The sequence below is a fragment of the Oryctolagus cuniculus genome, chromosome 1 (genome assembly GCF_051225735.1).
Source record: "Oryctolagus cuniculus isolate XC-2025 breed Fujian yellow rabbit chromosome 1, ASM5122573v1, whole genome shotgun sequence".
Taxonomy (NCBI): domain Eukaryota; kingdom Metazoa; phylum Chordata; class Mammalia; order Lagomorpha; family Leporidae; genus Oryctolagus; species Oryctolagus cuniculus.
Window position 1 is genome coordinate 167,988,146 of NC_142867.1, and position 14,094 is coordinate 168,002,239.

Consider the following 14,094-nt stretch of genomic DNA (forward strand, 5'->3'; position numbering starts at 1 on the left):
CTAACATTTCTTTTAAATAGCCAGGCTCCCTATAATTGGGTGCATATATATTTATGTAGTCACATCTTCCTGTTGAATTGATATTTTAATCTTTAGTAGTATCTTCTTTGTCTCTCTCTCTCTCTTTTTATTCTTTTGACAGGTAGATTGGACAGTGAGAGAGAGACAGAGAGAAAGGTCCTCCTTTTGACGTTGGTTCACCCTCCAATGGCCACCGTGGCCGGCGTGCTGCAGCCAGCGCACCGCGCTGATCCGATAGTGGGGGCCAGGTGCTTATCCGGTCTCCCATGGGGTGCAGGGCCCAAGGACTTGCGCCATCCTCCACTGCACTCCCGGGACACAGCAGAGAGCTGGCCTGGAAGAGGGGCAACCAGGACAGAATCCGGCGCCCCGACCGGGACTAGAACCCGGTGTGCTGGCGCTGCAAGGCGGAGGATTAGCCTAGTGAGCTGTGGCGCCAGCCTTCTTTGTCTCTTAACATTTTTGTGTTGAAGTCCATTTTGTCTGATATTATAATGGCTGCACTGCTCTTTTTTGCTTTCCATCCTTTCACTTTCAGTTATATGTATCTTTGTTGGTGAGATGTGTTTCTTGTAGGCAGTTAATAAATGGGTTGTTTATTAATCCATTCTGCCAGTCTGTATGTTTTAACTAGAGAGTTTAGGCCATTTACATAGAAGGTTACCATTGATAAATAACAACGTGGCCCTGCTATTTTTCTGTGTATATTCCTATTGTTTGGTTTGGAGTTCCTTTGTATTGGGAGTTTTTCTGCCTCCACATTCTTCCATAATCAGGACTCTCTTTTTGTATTTCTGTGTGCAGCACATCCTTAAACATCTTTTGTTAGTCTGGACAAGTGGTAACAAATTCTTTCAATTTCTGTTTGTTATGGAAGGTCTTCATTTCACCTTCATTCATAAATGAGAGCTTTGCACAGTACAGTGTCATGGGTTGACAGGGTTTTTTTTTTTTTTCTCATGAGACTTGGGCTGTATCTCTCCATTCTCTCCTAGTCTATAGGGTTTTTGATAAGTCAGCTGTGAGTCTAAAAGGAGATCCTCTAAAAGTAATCTGGAATACTCTTGTGCACATTTTAGAATCTAATATTTATATTTTTCAAAATGTATTTATTTGAGAGGTAGAGTTAGAGATAAGTAGAGACACATAGAACCTTCTGCCGGTTCACCCCTCAAATGGCTGCAATGGCTGGAGCTGTGCCAATCCAAAGCAGGAGCAAGGAGCTTCTTCAGGGTTTCCCACCCGGGTGCAGGGCCCCAAGGACTTGGGCCATCTTCTACTGCTTTCCCAGCCATAGCAGAGAGCTGGATCAGAAGTGGAGCAGCCAGGACTCAAACTGGCAACATATGGGATGCTGTCATTACAGGCCGGGCTTTAACCCACTACACCACAACACCAGCCCCTTCTTTCTTGCTTTTTTTATTACTGTCTGAAAAATTTCCAAAGCTTTTCTTCTAGCTTGGATTTTCTTTCTTTTTTCTCACCAATTCGGTTGTTAAAACTTTCCCCTGAATTGTTTATTTGAAATATTGAATTCTACTTTTCTAATATTTCATTTTGATTTCTCTTTAAAATCTCAAATTCATTGGAAAATTTTTCATTCATGTCATGTATGGATTTCTTTAATTCATAGATTTGCTTCTCATTGCTTCTTGAGTAATCCTGTGATTATTCTATTGAATTCTATTTCAGGCATTCCATCTATTTCTTCATCTTAATATTCTAATATTGATGCTTTGTTCTGTTCCTTTGGCTGGGTCATGCGGTTATCCCTATTTTTGTTTCTTAAATTTCTGAGTTTATTTTTAAGTATTTGTTGAAATATGTTTTTGTTATTATTTTTCCTCCGATGGCTTTTATCTTTGTAGTCTCTTTATCTTCCTCTGTGACTTAGTGGAATGTTTTCTCTTTCTGGGAATACCCAGAGACATGTGCTGGGTGTGGCCAGGAAGATCTTGTCAGTGCTCCAGGGTTGGGCGATTATCCAGGGTGACACCCAAGTTGGGCTTGGTAGATCTTTTTTTATCAGCAGAGAGGGTCTGACCACCTTTGTTGTCATAATCACACCCTCCGCTCCTGTATTCAAAGGTCATCAATGCGGAAGTGTTAGCCCACAGTGGGTGCAATGATCATCTGTGCTGCCCTGGGAACTGCACAAAGGATCTGTGCAGTCCACAGTATGAGCATGGATCCTGTTGCAGTGACCCACCTATAGCAATCAGGGAGCTCTGAGCATGTGTAGCCATGCACAGTGATTGCCCAGAGACCCAGCTACAACCTGCACTCTCTCATGCATTCACAGAGTTCCCAGTCTCAGCCCATAAGACTGCCATATTCCTTGGGTGCTGAGAATCTGTGCCATCTCACTTGACTGTCTTGTCCACAGAGAGGCTGAGACATTCCCTGAGCCAGCTCCCTGTGGGACTCCAGCTAGGCCGTTTGAGACCCAGTGCCTATGCTATGTTGAGAGACAAGGAGCACCTCACAGTCGTATGTGGGTGCTAAGCTCCTTGGGAATCCTTCCAAAGTCTGCTCCTAAAATCACAGTAGTCATAACCTTTTCAAAAATACTTATTTTGAGAGTCGGAGTTTCAGAGAGAGAACAAAAGAGGGAGAGAGAGGAAGAGAGTGAGGGGAAGTGGTGGGGGGGGAGAGGGAGAGGGAGAGGGAGAGGGGGAGAGAGAGAGAGAGAGAGAGAGAGATCTTCCACCTGCTGGTTCACGCCCCAGATGGCTCGGTGGCCAACGCTGAGTCAGGCTGGAGACAGGAGCTTCATCCTGGTCTCCAACACGGGTGGTAGGAGCCCAGACACTTGGGCCATCTGCTGCTGCTTCTCCTGCTGCTTCTCCCACACCATCAGCAGGGGGCTGATCAGGGGTGGAGCCACTAGGACTCAAACTGGCACCCAACTGGGATGCCAGTGACGCAGGCAGCACCATTACCTGCTACACCACAACACCATCCTGTTATAACCTTGTACTTGTGGATTTCCCCTACTAGACTGAGTTATTTTGGGAAAGTGGCAAGTCCATAGTAGCTACTCAGTGCATGGTGGTTGAAGGAAATTTAGGGACCTCATAATGAGGTATTTTAGCTTCTCTGTTGGGGGAACTACTAGGACTTGGCCATGGAATATAAAATGTACTGAGCACCCAGGTTAGTAGAACCAAGCAAAGGCTAGGCTTCTATGATTAAAGATTCTGCAACATACAGAGGGGTAGTCAGGGATTCCACAAGAGGACCTTAGAGTGATCCACTCCTAGAGGAGGGGAAGTGGAGTCGTTGTGATGGGTTAGGAAAAAGAATCCACAGAAAGATTGTGAATGGGAGAGCAGGCAGAAAGAGGCAGTGTGAGGGCATATTGGGCAAAGATCTCAGGAACCAGTGTTTTAGAGAGGGCTCTGGGGTAATCCTATTGTGATAGTGCCTAATTCCTCTGTCTACCCTTTTAAAGAGAGACTGAGCTCCCACCGGTACGTCCACTCCCAAAATGCCTGCAACAGCCCCCAGTTGTCTGTCAACTTTTTGTACCCTCTTTAGTTCTGGTGTTCAGGTAGAAAAGGTTAGCTGCTTTTACCCTAGAAAGAGAAAAATGGAGTGATCTTGTGTGTGAAGGTATATTTTGGTGTGTAGGACTTTTAAATTTGTTTTCAGTAATCTCATGCCCCTTTACCATGTATTTCTCATTCATTCCTTTACTAAAACTGCTAAGTTTCCACAGGATTAAAGAGTTATGCTTATTTCCTAGCAAAAACTGACATTTGAATAAAGTCCTTTCCCTATAATGTAGACTTCCGTTCTCAATTCGGTGACTGTTTCTTCAGATCTTCTAACTGTCCACGGTCCCACTCCCGAACTAGGTAATTACTCCAGCTCAAATTCTCTGTAATGTTCTAGAGCATTAGAGTAACCTAGAAAGTGTCGAAGAATTTGTAATTGGTACAGTGCTGAAGACATTGATAAAGTTAAAATTTCTAGATACACCACTCTTTAGTGTAAGTGAGAAATTTAATACTTTGTGTTATAACGAGTTAAAGTGATACTATTCCTGAGACGCCAAGATGGTGGAATAAAAGAGCTTACTGCTATAATCTAGGGGAAGAAAGTTAAAAGAAAAAAAGTAGAGAGAGCCCAATCTCAGGGGAGAGTTAGGGAGAAAACAGTAGAGGAAATGCCATGCAAATTAGAGGGACACTGTGGATCTATGTGGAGGGTGTGGGCATGCATAATTCAGGACTCCAGCAACTGAAAGCCTCAGCATGAGCTTTGGAGAATGAGGTGAAACCGGGTGGCAGCAACAGAAGCCACTGGCAATAAAGCTAAGGGAAGAGCCTGGTGTGAGGATGGCTTGGAGCCCTGTGAGGGACAGTGTCCATGCCAACCTGGAGGACACAAAGTTGGGGGACACATTTCTTTCTACCTGACCAGCCAGTGCTGATGTCCTGTAACTAGCCAAGAGAAGGCAGGTGCCATTTTGGACACACATAATGCCCTGAACCAGCTTGTGTCCACGTGCCTAGCAAAGATGCCTGAGTCTGGCTGGGAGAACTGACTAGAGAATGGGTGCTCATAGCTGTGAGAGCCTTGTGTGCTGGGACTGTGAAAACACTGTGGCTGTGTGGGAGGGTGCAGAGTGTGGCTGGGTCTTTGGGTAGTCACTGTGGGTGGCTCCACATGCTCGGAGCTCCCTGATTCCCTGATGAGGTTCATTGCTGTGGGAATCCATGCTCAGACAGAGGACTTCATAGATCCTTTGTGTGGTTCTGGTGGCAGTGCAAACAAATATTATATCACTAGGGCTAGGAACCAGGCATTGGTCTCCTTGGGAGAGAGGAGGTGAGCATGAGACTATGCCAAAAGAATAGATTAATCCTCCCCTCTGATAAAAGAGAGAGAGAGAGAGAGAGAGATTCACCGTGCCCAATATTGGTGTCATTTAGGACACTCCTCTCACCCTGGAGCACTGAACAGAGCTCCCTGGCCATACCCAGCACATGCTTCAAGATATTCGCTGAAAGAGCAGACACTCCACTATCCACAGAGGCATAGTCCAAAGATAAAAGCCATCACAGGGGGAAAAAAACTAACAAGTGTCTCTACAAATGCCCGGAAATAAACACAGCAACTTAGGAAACAAGAGTAAGGAAGACAACGTGAAGACTCCAAAGGAATTCAACACTTAGTACTGGAATGTGAAAGTGAAGAGATTGAAGAAGTGCTGGAAATGGAATTCAAAAAGTTGATTCTAGGATTACTTAGAAGTAATCAGAAGCAAATCCACAAATTAAAGAAATCCATACATGGTGTGAATGAACATTTTTCCCAAGAAATTGGTATTTTAAAGAAAAATCAAAATGAAACATTGGAAACGAAGATTTCAACAGAACAAGTAAAAAATGCAGTGGAAAGCTGTACCAACAGACTCCGTGAGGCAGAAGAAAGAATATGTGAGTCAGAAGACAAATCTCGGGACATTTTCCAGTGAGGCCGAAAAAAACAAAAAGAGGAAGAAATTAGAAAACTAAAACACAGCCTTCCCTTGTTGCCCCATGGGCACATGACCTTTGGGCCACCCGCTCCCTGCTTTCCTGCTGCTTGCTCCTTTGGGCTGATAGCCTGCCTTCTGCATTTTCTTTGCTGCTTCCGCTAAGCTACCTGTGGCTGCTCATAACCATGGGATTGCTCCGCATGGCTCGCTCCTGACCTGATCTCTGCCTGGAATGGACCCAACTTAGCTTCTAGACCTCTCTTTCTCCCTGAAATAATGCCCTCGCTCTCCTGTGTATTCCTCTCACTGAATAAAAAGCTTGAAAAAAAGAAGAAAACTAAAAAACAGTGTTGGAGATTTATGGGATACTATGAAGTGACCCAACATACAGGTCTTAGGAGTTCCTGAAGGCATGGAAAGAGAGAATGGATTAGAAGGCCTATTTAGTGAAATAATTACAAAAAACTTCCCTAATGTGGAGAAAGAACGGGACGTTCAAGCACAGGAAGCACGTAGAACTCCTAATAGACATGACCAGAAAAGATCCTCACCATTGGGGCCGGCACCGTGGCTCACTTGGTTGATCCGTGCAGCGCCGGCATCCCATATGGGCACCGGGTTCTAGTCCCGGTTGCTCCTCTTCCAGTCCAGCTCTCTGCTGTGGCCCAGGAAGGCAGCGGACGATAGCCCAAGTGCTTGGGCCCCTGCACCCGCATGGGAGATCAGGAGGAAGCACCTGGCTCCTGGCTTCGGATCGGCGTAGCGCACAGGCCATAGCGGCCATTTGGGGGGTGAACCAGCAGAAGGAAGACCTTTCTCTCTGCCTCTCTTTCTCACTGTCTAACTCAGTCAGAAAAAAAAATCCCCAATTAAACTCCCAGCTGACTTGTCATCAGAAACCCTACAAGCTAGGAGAGAATGGTGAGATATATTCCAAGTCTTAGAGAGAAAAAAGTGCCAACCCAGAATACTGTACTTTGCAAAACGCTCATTTATGAATAACGGTTACATAAAGACCTTCCACAACAAACATAAACTGAAATAATTTGTCACCACTTGTCCAGCCTTACAAAAGATGCTTAAGGATGTGCTACACCCAGAAACATAGTCATCACTATGAAAGAATGTAAAGGCAGAAAATCTCCCATTAAAGTACAAAGGAAATCCAAAGTAAACAACCAGAACATTTATGGAAAACAGCAGGGAACTGGAACTTCCTCTGGTTTCTCTTCTGCAGTTCCTTAGATTCCAGAATATCCTGTTACTGGGAATCTGTTCTTGAATCTTTTTAAAAAGAAGACACAGATTGTGTTGGACCGTCTTTTTTCTTCTCTTATTACATACCATTTGCGTGATTACAGTGTTACGTCTTAGTTCTTATGTCTTTGGGCAGAAGAGTGTATCAGTTATTTTAAGTGAATTTTTCCCTGTCTTTGAAGCTTAGTCCATAAGTGTGTTGTTGCCACAAAAGAAAATGCTTGGTTTGCATTTCTTGAATACTTGAAAACCGAAATTGATAAGATACATTATGTAATGAATTAGGTTTTTATTTCTGGATAAAACTAGAAATGAAATAAAGACTTGAACTACTAAAGGATGAAAATAATGATAGTGCTTACAGGCACTGTGAACCCTTTATCATTTGAGGCATCCAAAATTCAAGTATTCACTAAAATTTTCTCCAGAAATCCTTCTCTTCTTTTCTGTGCTTTATGCACTTACTCATTCTTTTTTTAAGATTTACTTATTTATTTGAAAGTCAGAGTTACACAGAGAGACGAGAGGCAGAGAGAGAGAGAGAGAGAGAGAGAGAGAAGAGAGAGAGGGAGGGAGGTCTTCCATCTGCTGGTTCACCCCAAGTTGGCTCCAGTGGTCAGAGCTGCACCGATCTGAAGGCAGGAATCAGGAGCTTCTTCTGGGTCTCCCACGCGGGTGCAGGACTTGAGCCATCCTCTACTCATGCATTTACACTTATTATTGATGTTGTCAAACAGCAATAACTCATGGAGTTATTATTTTTTTTTTGGTAGAGTGAAACTAGTGATAGGTAGGGAATGTGCTTTAGAAAACATGATTATAGTACAAAACATAGAATAATAATAATAGAAAATAAGGAGTGCTTGCTATCTGGCAAATAATTCACTTGCATTAGCTCATTTTCCTCCTTCTCAGCAACCTTTGAGCTGAGTAATCTTAGTATCACCAAACTAGAGGTGTAGACATGGAGGAAACAAGTGTCAGTTACGTGTGCAGAGTTGGTGACTGGGGAAGTGAGGATCCAAACCAAAGATGTCTGATTTGCATAGCTCAGGCCCTTAACACTTACATATCAAACCCTGTGTCTTAAGAAAATTAATAAACACAATTAAATTTTGCATACACAACAATCATACAAACAAGGTATTTATCCCACTGTACAAGTCATACTCTGTGGTGATTTTCCAGGTATCATTTTCTTAGTGAGGGTCTGTGCTGACATCCAAGCAAAGACTTCAGACATCAAGTTCGATGCTGTTTGCTCACCACACTGAAGTGCTGGCTCCCGTTCCTGCCTACCTGTATCTTCTTTAGGTCTGGGCAAATATTTAACATGTGGCCCCCATTATTACACCATGCAGAACAATGTCACTGCCCTAAAGACCCTCTGTGCTCCTTCTATTCAACCCTGCCGCCTTCCTAACTTCTGCCAGCAACTTGTCTTTTCATTCTCTTCTCAATATCGTTTACTGTGCAGAAATTCTTAATTTTGATGAAGTCTAGTTTGTTAACTCTGTCTCTCATGGATCGTGCCTTTGGTGTTATCTCTAAAAGCTTATCACTAAGCTCAAGTCATCTAAATTCTATTATTATCCAGAGTTACTTTTCTGTTTTATATTAAGGTTTATGATCAATTTTGAGTTAATTTTTGTGGAAGTTGAAAAGTCTGTGTCCAGATTATTTTGGCATGTAGATTTTGTTCCAATCATTATTTTAGAGATCTACCATTTCTCAATTATATTGACTTTGCTCCTTAATCAGAGATCAATGGACTGAATTGATCTGGATCAAACTGTGCGTTCTTATTCTGTTCCATGGAACTGTATATTCTTTCACCAATACCATGCTGTCTTGATTACTGTAATTTTATAAGAAGTCTTAAAGTTGGATTGTGTTGGTTCTCTAGATTTGTTCTCCTTCAATATTGTGTTGGATATTCTGGGTATATTTCCTCTTCATATAAACCTTAGAGGGGCCCCTGTTGTGGTGCAGTGGGTTAAGTCACCACTTGTGATACTGGCTGCCTATATCAGAGCCATATCTGAGTACAGTTTTTTTTTTTTTGAATTGTGTTGTTTGCCTTTTAATATGCTATGTCATTTTTTGTTGATAGCCAGGTATGATGTACCAGGTAAAAAAAAATGGCTTAAAAAGGCCATTAGTAATGAGGTGGTAAGGTGTTGGAGAAGGAAATGAGTGAGTCCTATAGTTAGGTGTTGGTCTTTCAATGAGCCTTTGCCTAGAGACTGTGAACATCACAGGTACTTCTTAGTGTTTTTTCTCCTACATTACACAAGATAGGATAGTTAAGTTAGGCTAGAGTTGGGTATTTCTTGTTCCCCAGGTCAATTAGTCTCTGATGAAACCCCAGCAGGATAGGGTCTTGGTAATAGCTTCTCCTGAGAGCAACCTTGGTAAGAACAGAATCTTATAGTGTATTTCAAAAATGGTTCCTTTCCAACTCTCCCTGCTAGAGCTATGAGGGGAATTTGCTCCTGTGTTCAGTATCAGGATGAACTTGAACTGCTTAAGTTAAAACTTGGAAAAGTGTAGGGTCTGTCTGATTCAGTCCCCCTGGAGTTTTAACCCTCAAATTTGTCCACTACTGAGATTTGGCAACTTCTCCATCACACTACAGGGTTTCCTACTCTGGCGCTTGCTCCCACAGAGGTTTCAGCTTGTGATTTTCTGCTCTGGTAAGTTGTGAATCTCTGTATTTACATGTCATTCTCTAATTTGGGGGACAGTCATTTGCTCTGTGACTCCACTTCTCTTGTGGATCTAAAAAGAATTCTTATTTTTCAGTTTGTTCAGCATTTGGCTTGTTGTCAGGATCTAGTGGTGACTCCCAAGCTTCTACTTTTCTTAAACAAAAAAAAATTTTTTTTATTTGAGAGGCTGAGTCACAAAGAGAGGGGGAGATAGAGAGAAAGGTCTTCTGTCTGCTGGTTCACTCCCCAAATGGTAAAAATGACCAGAGTCAGGCCGATCTGAAGCCTGGAGCCGGCAGCTTCTTCAGGGTCTCCCACATGGGTGCAGTGGCCCAAGGACTCAATACATCTTCTACTACTTTCCCCGGCCATAGCAGAGAGCTGGATGGGAAGAGGAGCAGTGGGTACTAGAACTGGTGCCCACATGGAATGCTGGCCCTGCAGGTGGCGACTTTACCCACGACTCCACTGTGCCAGCCCCCATATGTATGCTCTTAGTGCTTTGTTGAAAATCATTTGACTATAAGTATGTGGGTGTATTTCTGGATTCTCTGTTCTGTTCAGTTTGGTGTGTGTCTTTTTATGCCAGTACTGTAATGTTTTGGTTGCTATAGCCTTTCAGTATTTTTTGAAGTTAAGTACTACAATGTGTCTAGCTTTGTTCTTTTTGCTCAGTATTGCTTTGGTTATTTGATAGCTTGTACGGTTTCATTTCAGTGAAGAAGTACGATTGGTATTTGTATTTCCGTGAAGTATTACATTGATATTTTGAAAGGGATTGTAACTTTGAAATATACACTACTGTGTCTTGTGATTAGAGAAATTTATCCACTTATAATGAAATGAATTATTCATAGGAAATGCCTACTACTGTTGTTTTTGGTTCTATAGAGTCTTTCTCCCTTTCTTTCTTTTTCACTGTCTTCTTTTGTGATTAGAATATTTTCTTGGGGCCGGCACCATGGCTCACTTGGTTAATCCTCCGCCTGAGCGCCAGCATCCCATATGGGTGCCTGTTTCTAGCTCCAGTTGGTCCTCCTCCAGTCCAGCTCCCTGCTGTGGCCCAGGAGAGCAGTGGAGGATGGCCCAAGTGCTTGGGCCCCTGCACTGGCACAGGAGACCAAGAAGAAGTTCCTGGCTCCTGGCTTCGGATCAGCACAGCGCCAGCCATAGCGGTCATTTAGGGAGTGAACCAACGGAAGGAAGACCTCTCTCTCTCACTGTCTATAACTCTAACTTTCAAATAAAAAAAAGAATATTTTCTCTAGGAGTATACTTTGGTCCTTTTGTATCCTTTGTATATCCATGAGTTTTTGTTTTATGAATAGTATGAGGCTCACATAAAATATCATATAGTTACAGTAGACTGTTAAACTGATAGCAGTTTAAATTTGATTCCTTAAAATAACTATACTTTTATTCCACATCCTTCAGCTACCATTTTATATTTTGGATGTACATATTACATCTTTTTATATGGTGTATACCTTAAGGAGTTATTATAGCTATTTTTTTTTTAATTTATTTCACAGGCAGAGTTATAGACAGTGAGAGAGACACAGAGAGAAAGGTCCTCCTTCCGTTGATTCACTCCCCTAATGGCTGCTACAGCTGGCGCTGCACCGATCCAAAGCCAGGATCCAGGTGCTTCTCCCTGGTCTCCATTGTGGGTGTAGGGCCCAAGGACCTGGCCCATCCTCCACTGCACTCCCGTGCCACAGCAGAGAGCTGGACTGGAAGAGGAGTAGCCGGGACTAGAACCGGTGCCCATATGGGATGCCAGCACAGCAGGCAGAGGATGAACCAAGTGAGCCACGGCACTGGTCCCTTGTTTTAATATTTGAATAACTTCTAAGATGTAGCTGCATACATTGCCAACTGTCTCTTCATTGGGAAATTTTGTCATACTTTAAAAAGCAAAAGCAATACCAGCACTGCACAGACATACCATTTATTATAAAATGAACAATGCACAAACCTTCAGCTGTGGAGGTCTTATATTCTAGTAATCAGTAGCATCCTGACAGAATTATAAGTGAAAATATCAAGAATACATGTGAAATACACGTGAAAATTATGTGAAATCTATGTAGTTATCTCCATCTCAGCAATACATAAGAAGATAATATCTGGGACAACCATATTTGCAACATTTTTCAGGCAGACTCTCAGAGAACTGTCTCTTTTTTCGGGAGAAAGTATTCGATTCTGAAGCACTGCTACCTTGCACTCCTCTTTGTATATTCTGAATAATTTTCTTAAATTCTTCAAAACTAACATTTGACTTCTTCAATGTAGGTAGGTATTGTAGATACAGCTTTGATGGCTGCTTCTCAAATTGTGTTGCCGTCAGCTCCTGTGGCAAGTTAGGAATGGATTCCAACATAGTATTTGCATTTTCTGCATCTTTCTTGATGGATGATGGCACAATTTCTATTAAGTTAAAGAAATTAGGGGTAAAGAAAAATATGAATGTCAAGGAGTATCAGACAGATTGCATGTGCCTATGTAGAGAAATGGAAAGCACTGTCTCAATCTAATTGAATATTGAAACAATCAACAAGTGTCTTAATATCTGGACCATTTATTATACTAATAGATTGAAGTACTACAATCCTAGCATTCTTCTGCTTTACTCCACTTGGCTTCTGTAATCTCTCTCATCCCTTCCTTGCTTTCAATATAGTACTTTTCACTGTCTGACATAGATCTGTCAACTGTCTGAAGTAATGTTGATCATCAGAAACACTCAGTTTAACCATAACTGGATTTTTTTTCAACCTGAGTAATTTTATTGCATTGCTAGGCAACTTCTTAATTCTGAGAGTAACCTTTGAAAAGAAAATTGCTTATTTAAGTTTTCAAATCATGGTGGCAAGAATTTCTTTTTTATATGTAAAGTTCTCTTTATTTATTTGGAAGCAGAGTTACGGGGCAGGGCGGGGCGGGGGCACAGAGAGATCTTCCATCCACTGGTTCATTTCCCAAATGACTACAATGGCCAGGTCTGACCCAGGCCAAAGTCAAGAGCCAGGAACCTCATCTGCGTCTCCTATGGGGGTGCAGAGGCCCAAGCCCTTAGGCCATCTTCAGCTTCTTTCCCAGCTGTGTTAGCATAGAGCTAGATTGGAAGTGGAGCAGCTGAGACTCAAACTGGTGCCCATGTGGGATGCCAGCATCGCAAGTGGTAGCTTAACCGGCTATGCCAGAATGCTGACCCCAAGGTAGAATTTCTAAAAGCTCTGATAGAATCAACAGGGGATATAAGTCTCTGACAGCCCTCAAATGTATATGTAACAATTTCTCTCCCCAGAGTGTTTACTGAAAATCGATTTCAGTTTATATTAGAGAAATGGGTTAAATGAACACCAATCAATAGTCATAGACTTCCAGAAGAGATTAGCATTGGCTGTCACATGTGTTTACTAATGTACTCTGTATGGTATTTGTTCCAGTGTTGTGGATCATGCAATATGCTGGCCAGATGCAAACTTTGAAACTTGGGCTGGGATCATGGTGCAACTAGCTAACATCTTCCTTCTTCTTTATACCCATTCATTTTAGTTAAAGTTTCATGGACTGTTTCCATGTTGCTGGTACTGCCAGGGAGGAAGTAAATATATATATATATATATATATATATATATATATGAAAAGAAAACATCTCCTGCTTCAAAATCTTTCTGTTGTATAAATCTCCTAACCTTACCTATCTCAATTATTTAATTTGACAGTTTTAGCCCAAGGAAATGAGAAATTCTGGTAAAGCTAAAATAGTAGTTAACAAACCTGAATCAGAGCATGCTGCTCTTCTTCATGGACAGCAAAACTGTCCTTCAGCTTGATTAATAAGGTGTTAATTTTGAAATAATGGAAGCAAAGAAGCCAGGAGATGTAAATCTAAGTGTAAATACCCAATTGCTGCTGATCAGAGAAAACCAGGCTCCTTTATCTAGGCAGAATTGTCGAAGGATAGAAGTACTCACCTGCAGCTGGTCCAGAACTCAGAAAGAGGTTTTCTGGACTCAGTGACTCTCTTGCCAAGTGGACATGGCCACAGACTTCGATCGCGGTTCTGACAAAATCATTACGGCATATCTTAACATTCTCCATCATCCATTCATACGTGACTCTTCCGGTAACTTGGCCCGGGAGGAGACAGAATCGTAGAAGGTAGAACAAGAGGTCAGGCATCCTCGGCTGGTCTCTTCTGCTCCGGGTTTCTCTGCTGTCTTTGGCAGCCGCCTGTGCTTTCGCCGACTGAAGTGGGCCTGGGTGCTTACCCTGGGCTCCAGGATGCTGCTTCTACCTGACTCCACCAGGCTTTTATATCCCCTGGGCTACCACTGAGTTCTTGCGTCACTGGTCCCAGCTCCACCTCTTACCCCACCCACCTCCACAGAATTTTCTCCCTTGGCTCAGATTCACCCTCTCCACCTTTCCTCTATTTCCCCATTCTTCTGTCCTTGCCCTTTTTGTGTTTTCTCTCTTTTCTCACCCTCAAACTATTTTGTATACCTGCGTCAGTCATCCTACGTTTGGAGACATTCCTTTATCTTAGAACAAGGTGTGGCCATTACACTAAATTACATCAACAGAACTAAAACTGACATCACC

General features: G+C 42.5%; 1 protein-coding gene across 1 annotated transcript; it reads right to left on the reverse strand.

Annotated features, from left to right (window-relative positions):
- Window positions 1-11,412: 11,412 nt before the first annotated feature.
- On the reverse strand, window positions 11,413-13,774 carry LOC149128747 (relaxin-like protein SQ10). Its single transcript, XM_089304665.1, has 2 exons — window positions 13,464-13,774; window positions 11,413-11,910 (listed from the first exon to the last, which is right to left on the reverse strand). The coding sequence occupies exons 1-2, from the start codon at window positions 13,669-13,671 to the stop codon at window positions 11,582-11,584; spliced, it is 537 nt and encodes a 178-aa protein (XP_089160791.1). The 5' UTR covers window positions 13,672-13,774; the 3' UTR covers window positions 11,413-11,581.
- Window positions 13,775-14,094: the final 320 nt, after the last annotated feature.